Source organism: Falco biarmicus, chromosome 4 (genome assembly GCF_023638135.1).
Source record: "Falco biarmicus isolate bFalBia1 chromosome 4, bFalBia1.pri, whole genome shotgun sequence".
NCBI classification, from domain to species: domain Eukaryota; kingdom Metazoa; phylum Chordata; class Aves; order Falconiformes; family Falconidae; genus Falco; species Falco biarmicus.
Window position 1 is genome coordinate 78,768,657 of NC_079291.1, and position 23,907 is coordinate 78,792,563.

Sequence of the window (23,907 nt, forward strand, 5' to 3'; positions counted from 1 at the left end):
TGCTTTAAAACAGCTGTTTATTACTACAGTGAAATATTAAAACAAAACCACCAACTTTTTATGAAAACAATAAAAGTGCAAATGTATTTTGATATTAAATAGGAAATGAATGTATAAACGTTTCACTAAAATGGGCTGACACTTTGAGCCGATAAACACTTTTTTTTTTATTAAAACAATAGCAGCTGAACTTTAGTTTAATCTTTGGTCTGATTATTAACCAGCAAAAAATAGTTGTACCAAAAATGTCCATTGCAAACAGACACTTAAAATTTACATTACTCTGCAGAGATTCAAAATCAAGAGGAATGTTTTCAAGATACTTGGTCAGATAAGAAATAATGACGTCTTTGAGAAATACACAGCATTTTTCAGTACAAAATTGTCACATATAAGCATGTTGGTACTGTAAATAAACAACTTGATTCTCTTGCAGGTGTGACTCCTCTTCCCAACCAGTGTTCAGTAAAAACAACTTCATTTGCAAAGAGTCTTTGAGAAATTAGGTTGCAGATAAAGAGAACTATGATGGTGTTATTTAGCATACTCTTTCTTCTGTTTGTGTTTCAGTATACACACACAGAGGCAACCATGCTGCATCTATGATACCTTAGCTACAACCCTAACAAACACTTATTCATAACCTTGTTCTGTGTACAGTATCCATAGCTTGGGAAGAAGGTAAAAGGCCCACGGGATTACTTAGGTAGGTCAAGTTCTCTGTACACCTCCTTGCAGATTAAGCCCTATAATAGCTCCAGCACACTTCAAGTACCAGTGCTGTCACGTTTGCTGTGGAATAAGATGAATACCATAACAGAACTCAACTTTTACCAGCTCCTTTTGTCAATAGTATTCCTGAATGCATGCTTTATAACAGATAAAGAAAATATACTTAACATCTCAGTTGTACAACGAAGCCACAGGCTAGTCCAAGAGATTTTCTCAGACCTCCCACCAACTGCATGCACATTGCCTCATGGGCAGAAAGCCCCCCTCTCCTCAAGAAAGCTTGCCCAAGCCTAAGGTTAAAGCACACGTGTGTATTTTCTCCCATCACCAGCCATCATGAACTCAGAAATGCCTTGCTGAGCAAAAACTCACACTGAAGCTCTGCCCAAATGACTAACAAACCGAGGCTTTGCCTCACCGTTCAGCCCTGATGCATTCAACCACTTTGGATATACTGGCAAAGCAAAACCCACTTAAATCTCTCTTCCCTGCCCTCCAATCCACCTTGCTTTCAACAGCTCTCCTCCAATTTTACCCCCATGTCTTTTGGCTTGTTTGCAGTGCATCTTCACTGAGAGTTTACCATCATTCTCACTCACCCCTCAGCCCAACCTTTGTTTTCTAAACTATTTATATTCTCCATCATCTCTCCTTGTCATCCATTTCCTGATAGTACTACATTTAAGTGAGAAAGTCCTTAAAAAGTCCATTACAGATTTCCATGTATTGCAGCAATACTAAATATACAACGAATGTGCATCCCTTTTCAGATACAAGATCACTTTTCAGAGACAGGGATGCAGTGAAGTAAACAAACCAACAGCTGACTGAAGTGGTTACGATGCCAGAATTAACAGCTGAAGGATTTTTAGGTCATAAGTTCAGGCAGCCACAATACCCTGGGCCGGTCACCTGCTCTTTCTTTGGGCAAAAGATTCAATGGCACCAACTGCAGAACGGCATCTTACTGCAAACACTAAGTAACACGAGTCTGCAAAACCAGTATGTATCATGGTCTACTACCAAAAAAACCCACCCCAAATCACCAAGGTAGCTCGCTTAGCCTTAAATACCATGTGCAAAGAACATTTGATCGATACTACCTATAAATACACTATTTATATTTGTAGAAAGAAGCACAGCGCTTCATCTATAAAAATAACCCAACTTGCGGGTGTGACCTAGGCTATAATTACCTGAAAATAAAACTGCAAGAGCAGTTGAAAAAATAGAAGTAGGCAAACATCTGCCTAAGGAGTGTTTCCATTTAGAAAAATAGATTTTTATAAAGCTTCATAGATTTCGCAAATGTTTGTTTTGTGCTCTGATGCCTAGTACTCTGAATAAAGCACACAGGTATCTCTATGTACGTCAGGGAGAGGAGGAGTACATTAGCAACTTCAAGTTATCCTAAGGCTTACCAGAAGTTACAGTTGGTCATTTTTAATTCATTTCAGACTGCTCACCTAGGACACAGTATAGTGGCTAATAAGGCACACACTCAGCTTCCTCAGTGCCAGCAATTCAGCAACGCATTTTGGGTCCTAGTAGGTCAAACACTTGAGCAGGAGACCCAATAACGCAAGGATTTGAAATTCTGAATTTGCTGGCACCCTGGGACACACATCAGGTTCCCGTACACCAGGTACCTGCATTGGGACCTAAGGACACTTGAAGAGCTGGATGCGTTGCACCTTGCCAGGTTATTCCAGCAACTGGGACACAACCAGGCAAGAAGTAGAAATTATCTGGCTGATGAATCCATACTGTAAGACTGCCACTGTACCATGAATCAGTGCTAAATAATTTTGAAGTACCTTGAAATGTTCCACTTCCTCCTCCCCACGATAAGATAACCATTTGCTATAGCACAGCACTAGAAAATCCCATCAGGTTATTTGGTCAAAACACTGCCACGATCAGACAACTGGTTAGGTAGTCATCCAAAACCCCGTTGAACTCCTACCAGAGAGCAAGAGGGTGCAGCAGTCAGCTTACAGCACTGAGAACTGAACTGGCTTCAGGTTTGTTCAAAAAAATAATACAGAACTTCTTAGTTTTGTTGTCGGTCCTTGAGGTAAAGCAAGTTCTAACCAAATAGTACTTGGAGACGGAAAAAAATAAGTCAACAAGAACCCGCAAACAAAACTCAAAGTATTTCCTTAAAAAACTGTTTTCCTTGGGATGATTTAAACATCTTTCATTTTAATAAAATACTAATGCCTCCTCCGTAGCAATATTTAGTGCAGCCAATTATCCTAAAAAGAAGGTCTTTGTGAAAATAAAGTGCTATTTGTTTCCTTTTATCTGTATTTCAAACCTTCAGTATAACCTTAACTTGAACACAGAATCGTGCAATTAAGATTCTTCATACTGTTATTGGAGAGGCTTTGCCTTTTCCCTCAAGCTTACATTAACATACACGTATTTCTATTCAGCACAATGTATTTGATTACACAGGAAATTTAAAGAACGTCATTGAGCATTTCAAACTGTGATCCACACCCATGCTCTAGTGCTCTTCACATTTTAAGAGCATCTTGGTACGTTGCGGAGGTGTGGGGTGTGGGGGTGTTGAACTTAAAGGATTTTTAAATCACAAATTGATTTTGTATCATAAAAAGCAAATCTCAAAAAAAGGTCAATTTGGCCACTAAGACAACACATTAACATGGATTTCCAGAGATGTCAGTTTGAGCCTGTTAAAGTTAGGTTGGCAAACAATCGGCTGAACATAATGCTTCTCAGCTAAGGCACGTGCCCAGAAACTTCACAATTTTCCCATGAACATCCAATGAGATTAAAAAAAAAACCAACCAAGAATCAGGATTTTGTTCAGTTTTCTCTGGCCAGGGACAAAACCACACAACTGTATTTAAATGGGTCCCACCTTCCTCAGGCAGACACGGGCTGTCGATGGCCCAGCAGGCTGGGAGCGCAGGATGCCCGGCAGGGTCTGCGGGCCACGCTGGCTCACCCGCCCAGCGGCTCACTCTGCTGCAGGCTCCTGCCTGGCCTCGGCGACGTGCCGGCACGGGGTGGGCACGGGTCGCAAGTATCGGGGGCTGCTGTACATCCTGATGATGTGCGGGGCCTGGATCCAGGTGTTGATCAGCTGGAAGGCAGCCAGGTCCAGCGTGGGTCCGTCGAAGGCAGCCAGCAAGTTCACGGGGGCAGCTTCCTTGAGGAACCTGGGCAGCGGCACAGCCTCGGGGAGGCCGGTGTTGCCCAGGAAGAAATGCATCAGCACCTGCTTGCGCAGGCAGTCCCTGAGGTACAGCACCAGGTCCTCCAGCCGCTCCACCAGGAACCGCTCATCCCAGGCCTCCAAGGGCCCCCGCAGCAGCAGAGAGAAGAGGGCTGTCTTCAGCATATAGGAGGAGAGCACCCAGCCCCACTGGGAGCAGAAGGGCTCCTCCAGGCCCTGCCCGCGGAGGTCCCGCAGGCCCTTGAGGATCTGCAGGCACTTGAGGTGGCAGGAGGTGGCCGGGGCCTGCTCCTTCAGCCAGCTCAGCAGCCGCTGCTCCTGCCGCGAGGTGTTGAGGCCCCAGAGGGCCTCCGCGGCCTGCGGGCCCTGGGGCGGCAGGGCGGTGAGGTAGAGCGCGTCGCCCAGGGGGATGGCGGGGATGAGGCGCACGGCCATGGAGATGTGGCAGCAGACGTAATCGGAGCAGGGCACGATGTGCAGCGTGGGCGGCCGCCCGGGGCAGGCCGAGAGGCTGATGCGGCAGCGGTCCTGCAGGCGGTACCGCACCGCGCCCAGGCAGCGCTGCAGGTGGCCCTGGAACCAGCGCAGCACCAGCCCCGCGGAGAGGTGGCTGCGGCCCTGCAGCTCCACGCAAAAGCCCTCGGTGAGGGGCCGCTGGCGGCGCGGCCGGCCCGCCCGTGCCCGCAGCCCGCAGACGAAGGCGCCGCAGGGGCCGGCGCGGCGCGGCTGGGGCTCCAGGTGGGGCGGCAGCCGCAGCGGCACCAGCACGTCGAAGCAGTCGGGGCTGCGCACCTTGTGCTGCTCGTAGGCGCTGCCGACGCGCACGAAGTCCCCGCGCAGGCTGAGGGCCAGCGGGCCGGGCTGCAGCCCCTGCGCCTTGGCGGCGCGCACCAGCTCGGCCACGACGCGCCCGACGTGCGCCTTGCTGTGGCCCAGCACGTGGGGCGACAGCCGCAGCTGCCGCGCGTAGAAGCTCTCCAGGGCGCCGCGCCGCGCTCCCGCCGCCCGGGCCCCGCCGGGCCTGGCTCCGCCGCCCGCCGCGCCGCAGCAGCGGGCCAGCAGGCAGCCCAGCAGCAGCAGCGCCGAGCCCTTCAGCAGCGGGACCGAGCCGGCCTCCGCCGCGCCCTCCCCGGCCGCGCCGCCTCGCAGGGCCTGGTAGAGGCAGAGGAGCGCGGTGCAGAGCGCTGCCGCCAGCGGCCACGCCACCCGCGCGTCGAGCGCGTAGACGGGCACGGCGCGGCGGGGGCTCGGGCCGCGGAGGTGGCCGCCGCCCGGCCCCGCGGGAGGGGAGCGCCCGCCCCCGCCGCCGCCGCCCCCCCCGCCCTCCTCCGCCCCGGCCGCCCCCAGCGCGGGCCGCGCCGCCGCCCCCCGCCCCGCTGGCCGCGCGCGACCGCCTGCCGCCTGCCTGCCGCCGCTCCGCCGCGAGCCGTCCCCTTCCGAGGGAAGCGGCACCGCGTCAGCCACCCCGTGAGCTCAGAGGAAATGCCGCAGGCGGCGGGCCCTGCCGCGGCCTGAGGGGCCGGGGGCGTTATCCGCCCGGGGGCCGCCCGCCCGGCTCGGGGCCGCCCGCGGGGCGGGGAGCGGCGCCGCCCGCCCCCGCCCCCTCTCCTGCCCCGGCCCCGCCCCTGCCCCTGCTCCCGCTCCGGCCCCGCCCCTGCCCCCGCCCCCGGCTCTGCCCTGCCCCTGCCCCTGCCCCTGCCCCTGCCCTGCCCTGGCCCTGCCCTGCCCCTGCCCCTGCCCCTGCCCCTGCCCTGGCCCTGGCCCTGCCCCTGCCCCTGCCCCTGCCCTGCCCCTGCCCTGCCCTGGCCCTGCCCCGGCCCTGCCCCTGCCCCTGCCCCTGCCCCTGCTCCTGCCCCTGCCCCTGCCCCTGCCCCTGCTCCTGCCCCTGCCCCTGCCCCTGCCCCTGCCCCTGCCCCTGCTCCTGCCCCTGCCCTGCCCCTGCCCCTGCCCCTGGCCCTGCCCCTGCCCTGCCCCTGCCCTGCCCCTGCCCCTGCCCTGCCCCTGCCCCTGCCCCTGGCCCTGCCCCTGCCCCTGGCCCTGCCCCTGCCCTGCCCCTGCCCTGCCCCTGCCCTGCCCCTGCCCCTGCCCTGCCCCTGCCCCTGCCCCTGCCCCTGGCCCTGGCCCTGCCCTGCCCCTGCCCCTGCCCCTGCCCTGCCCCTGGCCCTGGCCCTGCCCTGCCCCTGCCCTGCCCCTGCCCTGGCCCTGGCCCTGCCCCTGCCCCTGCCCTGCCCCTGCCCTGGCCCTGCCCTGCCCCTGCCCTGGCCCTGCCCCTGCCCCTGCCCCTGCCCCTGGCCCTGCCCTGCCCCTGCCCCTGCCCCTGCCCTGCCCCTGGCCCTGCCCCTGCCCTGCCCCTGGCCCTGCCCCTGGCCCTGCCCCTGCCCCTGCCCCTGCCCCTGCCCCTGCCCCTGCCCCTGGCCCTGCCCCTGCCCCTGGCCCTGCCCTGCCCCTGCCCCTGCCCCTGCCCTGCCCCTGCCCCTGCCCCTGGCCCTGCCCTGCCCCTGCCCCTGCCCCTGCCCCTGCCCCTGCCCCTGGCCCTGCCCTGCCCCTGCCCCTGCCCCTGCCCTGCCCCTGCCCCTGCCCCTGCCCCTGCCCCTGCCCCTGCCCCTGCCCTGCCCCTGCCCCTGCCCCTGGCCCTGCCCCTGCCCCTGCCCCTGCCCCTGGCCCTGCCCTGCCCCTGCCCTTGCCCGCCGCGCCTGGGGCAGCGTCCGCAGAGCCCCGGGCCCCCGGACCGGGGCTCCGGTGCCACACGTGACTCGTGCCCCCGTGCCGGGCGGGGTGCGCTGCTGTCCGCCCCGCGGGCCCCGGCGCAAGCTCCGCTCCCCGCCGCGCCGGAGCCTGCCCCGCCACAGGGCCGCCTCGCCCGGTCACAGCCGACGGGCGTCGGTGCCCAGGGGATGGTGCGGGCACGGCGGTTCACCCACCATGCTGCGCCGGGGCGCCTGGCCTCGTCGCCCTGCAACCAGCGGCCTGCTGCGGATAACGGCGGCTGCCACAGCATCGCCCTCGGCACGGCCCCCTGGCAGGGCTGAGGACCCACCAGCATGCGCGCAATGAGCTACCCCGGGCACCATTGCAAGCCTGCCAGCGGCAGAGCCCAACGTTTGGGTCAGAAGATGGGCACAGAAGCGTTGCTGCAGCCATGAAGCCTGTGGGCACTGCTGTGGCGCTGAGCACTGCAACACACTGAACCCTACAGAAATCACCAGGGCTCCTTTGTCACTGACCCTGCATCCAAACTGCTTCTTCAGGGCACTGCAGGTACAAAGAGTATTTTAGGATCTGCAATTCCTCGTCTCATATAATACATCTCTCCCTCATGGGTTGTACCATCCTCACTGTAGCTGAGCTGTGTTTCTCTGTGCATCTTTGTCCCACCTAGCTTTATCTTGAAGAGGCCTCTACAGTGGTAGTGATGATTAAACCTAGGAAACAAGAATCCCAAGCTCCTGCTGCAGCAATTCTTCAGAGATGCCAATTACCTAAAGATGCGAAGGCAGCACTTCAGTTTTAGGGTAAGGAAAGTTGTGCCACATAGTACCACATAGATCCACTCACCAAGGCAGTCTGACACATTTGCTGTTCAGGACAAGACCTCTGTATGTAGCATTTGTCCGTCACTGTATTTCTTGACCGTAGGGCTAGATTGTGTATTGCCCTTGTCATACTTTCTAGAATTTGCCCCACTGCTTTCTGCATAGATACTGGAGCTCATTTCTAAACATGCATTTTGCTAGAAGTATGTTAGCTCTGTCTCAGATGTTGACGGGGACAGGATCATCATCCTCGGCTTCTGCTTGTTTAATAAATGTTTTACTGAGCTGAAGATCGCTGAAGTTTAAGGGGCATCTGTGTAAGCTTTCTGTTGTGGTTTAATTTCAGGTGGTCTGAGTTACTACTGCAACATGCTACATGTGCACAGTGTCATGGGGCGGCCCCATGAAGGTGAAGGAGCAGTTCCTGAATATGAGAGACTGAAAGCTGAAAATGCTGTAACAAGGAATGGGTCAGAGAAACACGTGCAAGAGAAAAGCTGTACAAATGTTTGATTATGTAATTTGTCTTTATAGGAAGCAAAACATTACTTCAAGTACACAAAAATCATACTTCACAGAAAGAAGGTTGTGTTTTATAGCCAAGATGCTGCGCTCAAAGTCAAACCAGGTAACCAAAGTCAAGCAGCCTGAATTAATTCACAGGCAACCAAACCAGGGTGAGAGCTACAGAGATACATCCTAACCGCTCCAACACTGACCTTTGGAGTTACAATCAGGAGGGTTGGGGTTTGGGGTTTTTTTTATTTTAAATTAAAAATTTAATTTAAATTAAAAATAAAGCAGATGTAAAGGTAAGAAACTGTAGGCAATACTGTAACATCTCAACCAGCATAAGGTTCCATACCCCAGGACCAAGAGCATGTTTTCTGACAGCTGTGGGGCAGCTGAAGCCACAACCTTGCTACTCAAATATTGTTCCACAACAGCCATATTTTTGAAAACCAGGAAGAGAATAGCATCTTCCTTCCCCACTCCCTGTTCCATGTTTTCCTGTATTTCTTTACAAAGCCGAGTAAGAGGACAAAAACATTCATCATGTTGCTTATTGCCTGTGACCCATCACTGCAACACTTTGTTCTGCACCTCCAAAAATGTTCAAAAAGCACAGCTGTGCTGGTACGAAACCAATTCTTCAGGATGTTTATTGAAAAATGCTGCTGAACTCTATGAACCCATTGGCCCATACATTCAATTTTTACTAGCCTATGCCTTTTTACACCCTCAAGCCCAACATGTTTCACATGCCCTGAGGTCTTGCTACAGGCATACCCATTTTTCAAGATAGTCTGTGCTCTCTTTTCATTCAGGGTTGATTTGATTATCTGCGCGTCCATGCTCAGGAGACAGACAGCTACATCTGCAGGAGCTGGCACGGCCCTTTGTGGCTGTCGGGCAGCTGCTGCCCACGGGGTGACCTAGAGCTCAGCAGCATGGCGATTATCACTGTGGGACCTGCATACAGGGCAACGGCTGCAGCCTCCCAGCCAGCCGTGAGCCCCACAGGCTGGAGAAAATGCAGATGTCACCCCTGTCACTGGACCAAGCCCAGGGGCCGGCTGGCAGAAAGCGTGCGACCAGCCACCCCAGACCGGCCAGCGCAAACACTGGCTTGGCATTGCTTGTAAACGTGCCAGACGGTGCTGCTGCAGGCTCACTCAAGCTGCAGAATAACAGGTTGTACACTAATAACCGTGACCTCAAAAGCAGGACCAGAGTGAATCTACAACATTGATTTTTTACTACTGCTGTTCAAATTACCAGCCAGACCTTTCTCACCTCATCAGCCAGTGGCAAGATGAGATCTGTGGAGCCTGGGGCTGATAAAAGATGGTCAATGGCATCTTTTCCAGGTCCTTGGCTGCTGCTTCACAACTCCCTGAGCACAGGCTGGGGCTCTGGGCAAAATGCTGAATACGCCAGAGGTGGGAGACTTCACAGAGGTGCTCAGCTTTACTATCCAGACCTTACTTGGAAAGAGCCAATTTAAGAACCACTCCCTCTGCCTGCTCGCACAAGCTGAGGGCATTTGATGGCTGCTGTACCAGAACTGAAGTGTTCATGAACACAAAACTGCTTTGAATTACCAAATAGCAACAAGCATCATTCCTCATTACCCATCATTCCAGCCCTACTGAAATTGTGCTGCAGGGGCTGTATTTACTTTGGAATGGATGCAGTTCATCCACATTACCACAGCTTATCCATACTTTGCATTTTACAACCCATCACAGAGGAAAAGAAACCAAATCTTGTCTGAAGTACTTCGCTCCTCTTGTCACTTCTAGTAACAAAAACATGTTGACCTTGAGAACAAGTTGCCGCGATGCAACTTGCTTCTCCTGCATGGTCTTCCACCACCTCCCAGGAGCTGAGCCACATACAATACATCTGCTTCTGTGGTGGCTGTCAGATTTGTTTTCCTCCTTCTGTGTCTCCCAAAAAAGGAGCAGCTCATTTGTTGGGATTAAAATATCTATAAACTCCACTGCTGGCAATTTATAATGCTGATCCTCCTCGTTTTTCACTTAAGCAGTGGTCTTCTTGTTCCTGTGTAAAGCTTAAAAAAAAAAAGTTTATGAGGTTTTTAATAGCAACTGCGTACTCCAGAAAAATAATAGGTCGTACACTAATAACCATGACCTCAAAATCAGGACCAGAGAGAATTCACAACATCAATTTTTACTACCATTGTTTAAATCAGCCATTGTTTAAATATAGATGTTATCTAAACACTTGCTTCAGAATGTCCCATATCCAGGATATCCTGTTCACTAAATAAGGAATAACGTTATACTTATTCACATACAAGTCTGAGCTAAAAATAGATATCCCAGTATATACGATCTGCACGACATCTCTAGAGATTTGCAGAGGCAAAGGGAATTGGTTTTGGGCATACAGCATCCATTAAAGTTTCTCCACAGTTAGCAGTATTTCATACATTGGGATAACTGATCAGTTAATAATGCAGTTTGCCAGACACTGTCTGAGATGTAGGAAGAGCAGTCTGCACCAGCGAGCTCACCCTCTGAGTAGGTAGAAGAAAGTGGCAGAAAGCCCACACAGGTGATGGCATTTGTTTGGTGCTTTCACAATGAGAAATCAAACCTTAGCCTTCCTACCAGCTATCCTGGGCTAGTATCTGCCCCGGCGAGCCAAAGCTGCACACAGTCTACTGCAGGTGCGGGAGGAAATAACACGGGGAACGCTTCATGCACCAGATATGTACAGCTGCTCTTCTACAGCGAGTGGGTTATACCTACAACTTATTATAATGCACTATTGAACAGCCTATAGCAGAACAGTAGAATAATTGGTAGCAAAAAAATACAAGTCTGAAAGATTGGTCACTTGACTTCGTGCCCCAATCATTACTCTTCTCATTATTTCCTCTGGAAGCAAAGCTGCTAGTACATCTCCTCCCCCAGCCCACTGGGTGGTCCTGCAAGGGAGATGCCATGCTCAAAATAAGCATCCTTCACCTGCCATTCCTCTGACTCCCAGGTTTTACAGGACACTGTTGTTACAGATTTGCTAATAAGTTAGAATTAATTAACCACATTTGATTTTATAGAGTTATTTTAATAGGAATATAGAGTTATAAGAAATATTTTAATGAAACTTGTATTTGTACAGCAATAGCTGCTATGAAATCCTCTGTATAACCCCATATCAAGGCCAAAGGAATTGGTCAGAATCACCTAGTAGGAATGTTTAGAACTTAGATAACAGACTTAAGATTCAAGATGATTGTTTATACGTAACCTAGGAAAACGTACTAAAATGTCAAAATGAGAATTAATGTGAACTGGGGAGGGTCGAGTGAAGCAATTCGTCGTTACCTGCCAAGAAACAGTTACCTTAAGTGAAAGGTAATTCCGGCAGGGGGAGATCACGACCACCGACTCATATACCACCTACCCAAATCGTACCCCAGAGCCATTTCTGGACCTTTCTAACCTTTACTGCGCAGAATCGGATATGGGAGGAGAGTATGTTAATGATTTTCGGGAAATACTATGATTATGCATGAACACTTAATGAATATGTACAAATAAGTTCTATATAAGGTGTATGATCTTGAGCCATGGTGTGCATTGATCGTGAGAGGACTCACTCACGCATCCAGCCGTCAATAAAGAAATGTCTGCTTATCTTCATCACATTGGTGTCGATAAATTCTTCATTCCGAGATTTCGGTAACACTGTTAGTCACAACACGAACCAAGAGAGTCGGGCAGATATGAATCCACTTTGTATTGTGGACTCTGCCAGTCACAGCAGCCGGGTGACCGAGTCCCCGTTTAGGGATGGGAAAACAGGAGGAGGTGTCTTGCTACCACAGCCAGCTGAGGAGACTCGGCAGCCCAGGGCTGAGGAGAGCCAGACCTCCAGAGCACATACGTGGACATGGAGGAGTTCAGGGGTAGGGCTGCTACCACACACTGTCTCTTAAAATATTTTCTATTTAGTAAGTGGGATGTTCTTGCCACCTCTGCCAGTCTGTTTGCTCACGAGCTATCAGCAGGGTGTAGCACTTCTTAATCAGAAAGCCTGCAAGCAGACCAGGTCTCTATAAGCCACCAGGTCTCTATAGGCCAATACAGGATTTCCTTGCTGTAGAAGGATGGCTTCCTGAGTAACTCATACAGCAATCTCTTGCCCAAACCTACCCTTGTTGCAGACAGAAATACCCTGACTCAATGCTGGCAAGCAGTACCAGCATCAGCTGGCTCATCTCCAGCTTGTCCCATATTGTTTGAAAACCCTCAAGGGCTCTTTTTGCATAGAAATTTGTGTGAGCAGGACATTTATACTTGCCTATTACACAGGTATTCAGGAAGCCGTGCCTGTATGTTTCTAGCTAAGCAATGAAAAGGGAACAAAAACCTCCAGCCTATCTACATTTGTGTCAGCTGGCATGCTGAGTTCTGTCTGACAAGCAGTGAGCATGGGGGGCTGCCGCCACACGTCCTCCAGAAAGCTGAAGTTGCTGGCATTGCGAAGAAAGCCAACTACCGCATCGTGGAAAGGCAGCATCTTTCAGCCAGGGGAGCACAAGTGTACAACCATCATACGGAAGGGGAATCAGCAGTAATACTCTGAGGTATTTCCATGAATGGAGCATTTCCACTGAAAATGGAAACATGAAAGCTCCCTGGGTCGAGATCGTAAGTCTTGCAGCTGCTCTTTAAGGTCAGTATTTGATGTGATCCACATTTGAATGACAACAGTCCTGTTAATGTATAGCTTCCAGTGCTGTACCTAAAGGCTCCAGCCAACAAGCCCTGCTAACTCTCCCGGGGCAGCGGAGGAGGTTTACATGCTGTACTAGTCCTTGAGCGCACAACAGGGAACAAGTTCTGTTATCAGCTTACAGCCTCAAATAATGAGATGATCCTGGCTCAGCTGACACTCCTCCTGGTAAGCCTGGGCTGGATCACCCACCCAGGGAAAAGGAGGGAAAAAGCAGCATGGGGGGAAACCTGAGTGAGGGAGATCAGGGAAACCAGCTTATCAGCACTTGGCAATTAGGGTGCAAAAAGCTGGTGCTCTGGCTTGCAGCATACGTTCGGTGCGGATGGAAGGCAGCAGTAGCTCTGGGAAGCCTTGTCCTAGACCCTCACCTCCTCCGATCACGATAGAGAAGGGAAAGGCTAATGGCTTAAAAGGAAAGTGGCCTGTAGAGAAGGAAAAGCAATCCAAACTGATAAAAGGGCCTGAAGTAGCACTGTTTTTAACCCCTGTCTTCCCAGAAGGACTGCAGCAGAGGTCCTCAGGCTCACTTCAGGGAGGTTTCACGCCACACCTACACTGGGAGCCTGGCAGCAACCCCCAGCCAGCACCATCTCCATCGGGAAGTGCCATCCCAGCGATGCCAGCCCACACAGGGTAGCATCCCCTGCACTGCTCTGGCCCACCCAATGCGGGTGGAAAGATGCTGGGGGGATGCTGCAGGCACTGCTCATCACCAGCTGAAATGAAAGCCTTGCAGCACAGTACCTGGTACAGGAGCTGTATGCACAAGCAATTGTTAAATCATGCCTAAAAATCAGCCTCACTCATGTGACCTTCCTGCTTCAAGGGGAATTCTTTACCTGCTTGGCTGCCCTGTGAGGGGACCAGCATTACAGCGCTGGAGCCCGAAATCCTGCCAGGAAGGCTAAACCTGATCTCTTCCCAGCATCCCTCTGCACCAATTTCTCAGGCTGCGCCCCTTTAACTAAGATTAAACATTCCACAGATCGATGCAAAGCAACACAATTACTTCATTTACGAGACGGCAAGTGCAGCATATACCTGTCTTTGTTTAAGGCCAGTCAGAGGAGCTCATTAAATGACAGCTATTTTTACATCTGGTGTCATAGGTTTCCTTATTATTACAGTGCCAGCCACTTGGTACGGAGCTGGGATCATCTTTCATGTCCTACCTTATAATTTACGATACAGAAGGCATCATATTTGCTCCCTGGAGCTGTAAAATACAAGTCGTCCTTCTGATCTCACACAGGTACAAATACAAAGCAAACACACCAAAACAAGAGGAACGACACAGGCTCACCCAAGGGAGACAGAGCTCCAGCCCAAACCACTCTGATAATAAGCTGCTTCAGGGCTGCATTTTATTTCTTTCTTTAGCCCCAGGAATGCATTCTGTCTCCTGTTGCCTTTGCCGTCTCTGAAGTGGTACCTGCAAATGGGGGAGGAGAACAGTGAATGCAAAAGGTGTATTTTCCCCTATCGCAGCAGCACTGGGGACATGTCCACGACCTGGCTGAGGTCCTGCTACTGCAAACAAGTGTAATAGCCCCCAGGGCTTTTACAGTGCTCAGAGAAGCAAGCAGGAGGTTTTGCAGATGGGACATACGAGCACTTTCCAGAAGAGCAAGCAAGATGCTGAGACATCCTTCTCAGCAGCCATTGGTATCTCCCGTGCCACTGGCACAAGGCCCCTTTGGCTCCCTGGAGGTGGCTTCTCATCAGCACTGGGATCATGCTGCAGCACCCCAAACCCCCACCCTCCCCAGCAGCAGGGTCACCAGTGCCCCTGGGATGTTTATATCCAGGTCATCTCTGAATGGAAAAGAACATGCTCAAATTAAAGGAGGACATAAATGTTGCAGAAAGCACGAGGCAGCAAAAGACCACATAGAAATTAAGTGTAACAGACACCTTTGCAGCACCACAAATCAGGGACCACAGCCGTGGCACTGCGGTGCGCAGGCATCACCAGCCACCCTCACAATAAATTACTGGTCCTCATGGTAGCAGTAAAAAAAGGCTATTCAGGGTGGCCAAAGAACGAAAAGCTTGAATTGAAAAATAAAAAGGAACCATTACTCATCCAAAACAAGACTTCTGCTCGGATCACAGCTCTTTAAATGACACCACATTGTCCTCTATGAATCCGTTATTTCCCTCCCACCTCTCTGCTCTGTCTGCTGCCACGGTGTGACAGATAACAGAGGCTTGGGGAAAGATGCCTCAGGCTGAACAAATTTCAAGCTCCCTCTGAAAGCACTTTGATATTGAAAGTTACGCATTTTATATTTCCATACCTTTTGCTCTACTGTGGTTACAGCTTTTCTGGGATCTGATCTGATGGGAGCATTAAGATCTTATCTCTGCGGGAAGATTTTTGGTTGTTTAAGAAGTATGAAATACTGAGGGTTGCATCTGAACTCTCTAAGAGATTTCAGTTCACACAATTTCGGCATATGGCTCTGGAATAAATAATACACCCTCTTTCTAGGTACTTTTTTTGTTAGGTTTATGAATTACAAGCTTAGGAAATATATTCTAAATATCACTCCTAAATGTATTAGAATCCAACGAATTATTCATGATGATCAAATGCTTCATTGGATTTATTTCCCTTGTTTTAATGAATCATTCATGGACTCCTGGACATTTATCTTACTTGAAGCTGTTCACCAAACACTTTGAACAAGCAATTTTGAACCAGTGGGTTTCTCAGAGACCATTTGCCTCCAGTATCCTCTGCCATTTCTAGTTTATGCTGTGCATAGAGCTGCAGATGTGCTACCACACTGATTCAGCTCCCCAAGTAGATAACTAAATAAATAGCAGAAGGCAACTGAAGGCAGGTATTTGTACCAAGAACAGGTTATCTCCCAAACAGCCACCAAGTCCATTTACACCATGTCCATTGATCAAAGAAGGGGTTGGAGGGGAGAAGTAGAAACAAACATAACTTCATTTCAGTGCCCATCTTCATCCATCAGCAAAAGGCAAACCATCCTGGTCAAAACATACCTGAATTGGGCCCAGTGGTACGTGAAAGCTCAATGGCAGCCAGGTTGCCCTCTCCTGGCCTCCAGTCACGTTGTGGGTCCTCGCAACAGGGTGACACCACCTCTCCTCTGCTTCACGGAAAACCAGCTCCTGCTCTGCACTGTGAGCACACCATTTGTCACCAGCTCACCAAGAAGGGCTGGAAGGCTTTGAGTCCAGGAAAGGTGTAAATATGCCCATGCACGCTCTCCACCCCAGGACAGCCACCGGAGAGCACCCAGTGGACTTGAAGTCGTGGCTAGTGAAATGGTTTTGCCAGCCCTCCTAAACGTAAAGGGCTCCAACAGCCACCGCCTGTCCACTTGTGGCCTGTCCAGGGCATGGGCAACTCCAAACCTGAGCACAGCTCATCACTGATGATTGCAAGGGGGCCATAGCAGCCCTTATCCCTGTGAACCCTCTCTCTGAAGGCACATCATCCATTCCTCAGCTCAACAGAGACACGCAGCATTAATGCAAGACACACACTGATGTGCATTTGCATAGATACTTTCACCCACCCATCAATAACCAAAATAAATTGTCATGGTAATACTTGTACTTGGTTACCTTCAGCACAAGAGTTTGATTCTTTCTGTAAACCCCTGCAGCAGAGCACTGCTGGATCAAGGGCACAACTGGACTCGCCCAATGATTCGAATCAGCAACACCTTACAAAATTATTTTAGAAGCCAAGTAAAGCAATGCTCACAGAAAAACCAGACCTGACATGCCCAGCAAAGCAAAGCAAAATGAAACACCTAAAATCCATTTAAGAAGTTCCTTGATTTAAGGCAAATACTGATGGGTGGTGGCTATGACTTCTGAAACTTCATAGCATGGAAGTCTTCTAAACAAAGGGGCAAGAAGCAGGGGCATGGGTCCAGCTACAGAGACCAAATGGACTTGATTCACTTTGGATTCTTTATCCTTAACAAAAAAAAAAACCAAAACCAAAACAAAACCAAAAAAAAACAACAAAAGAAAGCAAACAAAACCAGCTACTGAATCAAGCCCACGACCATGTGTTAGCAGTTTCAGATTGTTGACTGTTTGCATGAGAAGCAGATTAATATCTTGGTATGTGGGATAACTCAAGAACGAGTAAGTGTTACCCAAGACAAACAGGTTGAACCAAATAAGACCAGAGGGTGGTATAATTGCCAGATGCAGCAAAATTTATCATTGGTTTTACAACGTGGACAAATACTCTCTAAGAAATCTCTGTAAACTTCTTTTGGCTTTACGCTCCATTTTCATATCTAACACATGCAGTTCACATACATAATTTGTTCTCTTAGTTTCTCTTGGCTGTGACAATAAGACTTTGTAAGTGAAATGTCTGGGTTTTTTTCAGTAAATCTGAAAGACAACTGTATTAGAGTAAGTTGTTCTTAACTCACTCCAGCACAGCTTGGAATAAGTACTCGGTATGAGATGACATATGGCAGTCGTATTGTAACATAGCTTCTTAAAACAAAGGCTGTGTTAAGTATTACATGTATTTTGGTATGTGCAGGGAAGATAAAAAGGGGGGAAATATAACCACAGATTTTCTTGTTAATAGGAAAGTCACCAAAAACAAGACACAGGGCTGTCACCACTGAGTGGCGAGTTACTTCTGTTTGACAACCCAGTCAACAGAGAATAATGAGTCAGTTGGAAAGAAACAGTGAACTATCAGGTCACTCAATCGGTCACTTCAAAGCAGTCGCTTCAAGTAAGCTTCAGAAGTGTTACTCAACACTTCTGCAAACCATCCAAGCAAATATCAGGTAGGTCCAGGTGGCTTGCCATACTTTGCCTGCTCCATTTGGGATTTTTCCATGGGAAGGCTTCAGGTTAACTCATACCAGTTTACCAGGATAAATCCTCTTGCTTGTCACCAACCTGGAACATCCAGCAAGCATTAGGATTCATGCCACATCTGTTGGAGAGGAGCACACGTTCCAGCTTATGCTGTACCAGCACTTTGTGCTGCAAGTCTCTGCGTTTATGACAAATGACAAGCAAATACAGCCAGCTCTGGAGTCTGTCTATAAACACATGTACCTGTCATCTTTCTTTGCAAGGCTCAGCTGCCTGAGAACTGATCCCTCCTGCATTATCCCTTTAAACATATGCATGATGTCTTGCTACATTCTCACATTTTGTGTAAACAATAGCACTTGAGTCACTTAAAATTAAGATATAATTATTTCTCATTAGCAAGTATTGCTGTGATATTTGGGTGGGAAGAATTGAAAAGCAGACAGTTGTTACATGAAAAAAAAAAAAAATCACAACATTTCAGCCACCTTAGAAGCCTTCAAGTAAAATGCATTTTTCTGCCAAAATCAGAACAGTGAGGGCTGACAAGATGAGATGTGGAAGACAGCTCCTCATCCATCACTAGCAGTTAGCTTTCCAGGTCATGGTGGAATTGAGCCATTAAGTTGTACTTGCAGAACAATCTCACCAGTGATTTTAAGTCCTGGTGCTGTTCTTTTGCTGGATAAAAACCACTTAAAAGTAGCAAAGTCTGCACATTTTCACAAGATACCAGGAGCGCTCTATGGTTAGTACAGGCATCTGAGCAGTTCAACTCCTTTAAAATTTTATTTCCAGTGTATTTCTGCCACAGACTTGTTCTGTGGCCACAGGCAAGTTGCTAAAGTCTCAGGACAAATTTAGCCTGGAGTATCAAATTATCCCTGCTGGTCTCGGACTTAAGCCTAAGCATAAACTTACACCTCTAGTAGACTTGCACCCAGTAGCCTTCTCTTAACCCAGCCCTAAAGCAAAGCCCCTTTCTCATAGGAATGCCACGGGCTAGTAGAGATAAGACGTTTGTTAAATATGACAGCATCACTCCAGAGAGGACAGCAGGGGTCTGCAGTGCCTGCCTCCGGATCCACAGCCGTTGGCATGGGGAGACTCGGGATGACAGATCCAGAGAGCAGAGGCCCTGCTGTGTTTCAGCGTTTAGGCACGAGTCCTGGGAAAGCAAGTTGCGCGTGTTCTCCTTCCCAAGAAGTGGGTGCCATCCCTGGAGCATGTCTCTTCCCCCACAGAAGGGAGAAAACAATTTATCAGCAAGATGAGACACAGTTTTAAATTAGACACAGGCTACTGTTTAAAGAGGAAATTTACTTTAATCCAGAGACAGCAACAAAGATCAACGTGATTGAGTCATCTGCCTTGGCACTGCATGTCTGTTGCTCCTATAAGCAAATGCTTTTCACTCCACTAGATGTTTTAGGCGTTTGCATACACAGTGAGCAGCCTTTGACTATACAGATGCCCTCAAACCACAAACTTGACAGAAACCCACGACAGCTTGGTAGAACACAGCGGAAGGCTGGACAAGATGACCCCCAGAGCTCCCTTCCAAGCAACACTGCATGATTCCTGGGCTTCCATCAGAACATCACTTACTTCCAGTTAAGAACAAGCACAAGTAAAGGCAGTGCCATGGCCTTAATTTGTGAAACAAAAGATATTTAGCACCAAAAAAAATTATCTTTTTTACTATCAGCATAGGTGTATTAATTTGCATTTTAACACAATGAAATGATGCTGCTGCCATACGGTGTATCACTGGACACAGAAGTACCATCCCCTGACCTGCTTAGGTTTGGGTTCTGCTCTGTAAGACTGCAGTATCAGGTGGTACTTCTCAAAAACACCTGATGTGAACAGGAGGCTGCATTTGTCGAAAGCATCTAATGACAACAAATGGCATTTTCCTGCCAACACAGTTGAGTTGTTCTGGAGACCTGTTACCCACTTAACCTGTTCCAATTAACTGTTATTTCACTTTACTCAACATTAAATCAGCCCCCCAACTCTAAACAGGAGCGTAACAAGCTTTCTTCAACAGAAGTTGTACTCCCAGAGTAGCAGAACTTAACTGCAAAGCTGCTGTCTCTCTCCTAAATCTATTCAGATTTTTCATCTCAGCCACTCTGGGGAAATGGAATTAACAACAGAAAAATGGTACCTTTAAGCAGCCTCCTCCCTTATCACACATATTCCTCCTCTGAAGTGGCTAATATTGTTGACTTATCCCTTTAAGTTCCCCAAGCGTAAAATACATACAGAATTCAATGCAAGTGACATGCCACAACTCTGAAGCTAGCGACAAAAAAAAGTGACTGGCACACCATTTGAAATTATATCTTCCATAAAGTCAAGAAACGAGGCAGACAAAAGGGACTGTATAAATTAAATAACCCCTAAAACACTAAGAAAAAATACAAGCATACGGTCTGTGTCATCCCCAGCATAGGAATTGTATGGCATACGCTCAGACAATTTGTAGCAAGCCTAGCTCTATTATGCTCAAGTGAGCCACACAGATTTACTCCAGACAAAGATCAAGCCCATTAGATCTGGTATTTCTTCTATCTGCAATATTTATCATCTCAGACAATGATTTAGCTCTCTGCCAAACAACCTTATGCGTTCCATTTTACATAACTCAAGGCATAAGTCCATTCAGCTTGTGTCAGCATCACCACATTCATCACAGCCACGGGGATTAGATTTTTGCCTAGCCTAGCTGCGGCAGCAAGACGCTGAAACATGTACTGGCACAGCCAGCCCTATGCCACCTTGGCATCACAGACGTGCCTTGCTGCCCTGGCAGCTTTCTAGAGCTGTTTCTGACAGGCCACAGATCTTCAGAGCTGCATTGAATTTCCATAACCATCCTTCTTGCTTCATGAGACAAGACCTGCTGTTGCCTGTTTGCTTTGCTTTGCTAGATTTTTCTCCTCCTGAGCCAGTGCAGTTGCCTACAGATGGTGCGGAGGTCCTGCTTCAGATGCTGTCAGAGCATCAGAAAAAGCCCCACTGCTCAGAAGGACACACCATCTGGCCGTGTCACTCACCTCCAAGCACCATCGTTACCCTTAATCTCTGACTCAGAGCAGCTCTGCAGAATCAGGGCCAGAGCATCCCCAGCACTGATTGCAGGAGAAAAGCACAAAAGGTAAGATGCTGATCAAGGAGCAGATAACATCCCTGTAGGCCTACACACACAGATGGATACCCTCTGCTCCTCCTCACTGAAAGATAACACTCTCCTCTGAGGAGAAAATCAGGATCAGGCCCTTGGTTATCACAGGAGCTAGAAGGAGCCCTCGCTACTTTGAGGGGAAGGATTTCATCCCACTAGATATTACAAGACCCAGCGATGTGCTTAGCTTATGGTTCAGAAGGGAGCCCCAAAACCCGAAGGCACGGTGAAGATCCTGCCATCTTCCCCACTCCTTGTTTTGAAAATGCAGCATCTCACAGCCTCCCTGTCGGATCCAAGTTCTTTTTCCTCTGTCAACAGGACCAGAGTTCATTGAGAATCACTATGATAACAGATTTGTATAAGCTGTATACTTTGGCCTCTGCCTGCCATTAACCCCTGCCAAGATGGCTCACATTAGTCAGCTTTAGTTCTGCCTCAAAACAACATCAAAAAGAAACTGTCCTCGCAGCAGCTGTACAATAGAAGTTCTGTACTGCACCTGAGCATCTCTAGTCCTCCTGTAACCTTCTACCAGCTTTTGTAGACTTTCAAAATCTGAAACATTTCTTTAAACAAAAAAAAAGTCCCTTTTGCATGAGGAAAATGAAAAGCAACTCCATTTTCTTTGTAAGACAACAAAAAAAGAGGAACTGCCAGTGAGCAAGGATATGCACAGCCATTGGAAGTGGCAGAAGAACAGCTCACCCACACTTCTGGATGGGCACAAATATGCTGCTCCAGTAAAAAGAAAGAACAAATCCTGCTCAGGAGCATAAAGCAGAGTTGTTCTACCGATGCATATTTTATGCTCACAGCTAGAGACAGCATTACTGTCTGACAGCCTACTCAAATGTGCAGGATGTGTTCAGCTGCTGAGGACAAAGAACTCACTGTGAGCATTCTTACAGTTACTGCAGATATGGCACTGACCTCACACAGTGACTTCCTGACATTTGATGTTCCCAGCCTTTGGCCAAACTAAATGCATTAAAAAATGAGGTTTGTCTCTTAAACATTGTTGCCCCAAGCGAGCAGCGCGTGATGGTCTTGGAGGCCACCCACATCTTGGACAAAGAATCACATGAACACTTCTCTATGTCAGCAGCAAATCCCACAACAAAATTGTTGAACACCACCACAGACATCTTCAGAGAATCCCCGTAAGCCCTGCTGTGGAGATCATCAGGCTTCAGCCGAGTGCCATCTATCTAGGGAAGCCCCACAGTTGCCTTGTTCAGTATGCAGTCCTGAGATGTAAGATGCTAAGAGACCAGGAAACTGTCTGGTTCGGTTTACAGTTTATATCCCAAGACCACTGTATGCATGGATGTGCAACTTCCAGCTTTGAGTCAAAACATGCTGTGCCCCTCCCTCCCCAGCTTTAACAATGGATGTATAAAAGACGCCGTCTCATGCTGCCCCTGTTATTAAAGGCTTTACAACGGACTATTCATCAAGCAATCTTTTTTCCCCTTTTTACTCAATTATGGAAGTCCACGACTTACATGACTGCACTGCATGTTCTTTCAACACCACTCATTACCCCTTTAGCCACTTCAATTAACTGTATTCCTTCTTGAACATAACTAGGAATTTTCCACAAACCAGCAGCATATCAAATGCTTTAGAGAAATTAAGGCAAGAAATCTGCTAGACGTAACTTTTGTTCAGAAAATTGGTCAAGTTAGGGAAGATACTGTGTTAGTCTGATATGATGTACCTTTAGTAAACTCAAGTTTACATGCACGCTTCTTACAACTGCCTGGGGCTGAAACAATTAAAACAAGAACCCCTTAGAGCTCTCTTCTTATTACCCAGTCCCTGAGAAATCTGTGATTTAGCTTTGAACTCCTCCAGTCCAGTTATTCCGCTGGGTGTGCAAACCAGTCATAGAGAACCAAAAGCTACTTTGTTTGGACAATGTAAATAACACTAGTGGTTTGAGCATAACCAGGCCACACCTGCAATGGTGTGATAGAAGTGATACTTAAAGAATGTCCAAAGTGTCAGTCATAATAAATTATACAGAACAGGAGTTTCTATATTGACATTTAACCTTCAGTCTAAGCTCCTTCACAAAAAAAGGGTAAATAATCCTCTTTAAGAAGTTCTTCATGTACAATTACACACCAATCAGTACCAACAAATACTAACAGAGCTACTCAAAGAGGTAGACTCAGATGTACCTGGATTAAATGCTGTCTGAAGCCTCACCAAGCTCCCTGATGCTTGAATTTGAGATGCTCTGAGATGCTGCTCCCACAGGTCTCTGATTCCTGATGGCATCCCTGTACTTCTTATCCTCCTCTGGTCTCAAAGCAGCTACAAAGTCAGTACATAGCATTTGGCCAGCACAACAGAACCAGCACACAGCAAAACTTCACCACATAACTAGCCTCAATATAACTGTAGTTTCACCATATAAGGTAAAAATCAAGATCAGCAATTTGGCCCCATTCCTCATGATAGTGAATGACTTGCTACTATTTTATTTCTTGATTTTCTAGGTTTATACCCATTACATCCCGCATCCATAGCTGACCTGTTCAATTAGTTATATCCTACTGCCTGGGCTAAGAAATACTGACTTCTAACAGATTATAGCTGTTAACCAGAAAACAAGAAGCAAGAAATTCTGCTCCCTGATCTGTCAAGCTTAGCTACTCTTATTAAGAAAAAAATGAACAAACCAAAACAAAACCCACAAAAACCTGTAGAAATGGGAAACCCTTTAAAACTGGGAAAAAAACATTAGCTTATAGTTGTTAAACAAGTTGCATCTCCTCAAAGTTTTAGAAGCATGGATATAAGGGGAAGAGCATGGATATGTGCCTTCTTTGACCCACAATTCTATTCACAGGGTTTCCCTCCCTTGCCACCTACAGTCAAAAGATCATGCTTCTCAGCTATAAAAATGGAAGTCTCTCACAGGGAATTTAAATGTTTGTATCACAATATCAGCATCTTCTATATTATCCATAGGCATTTGGAAAGACATAAAAAACAAAAGATGCATTCTTGCACAAAGTCCCTTTCATACCTACCAGTTTAAGGCATTCTAATTCCATTGCTGTACCTTCATCTTCTGCAATTAGTATTTAACAGAACAGGCG

General features: G+C 48.4%; 1 protein-coding gene across 1 annotated transcript; it reads right to left on the minus strand.

The window, feature by feature from the left end:
- ITPRIPL2 (ITPRIP like 2) lies at window positions 1-20,676 on the minus strand. The gene is made up of 2 exons (XM_056335088.1): window positions 20,664-20,676; window positions 1-5,412 (listed from the first exon to the last, which is right to left on the minus strand). The coding sequence occupies exons 1-2, from the start codon at window positions 20,674-20,676 to the stop codon at window positions 3,722-3,724; spliced, it is 1,704 nt and encodes a 567-aa protein (XP_056191063.1). The 3' UTR covers window positions 1-3,721.
- Between the last annotated feature and the right edge of the window lie 3,231 nt (window positions 20,677-23,907).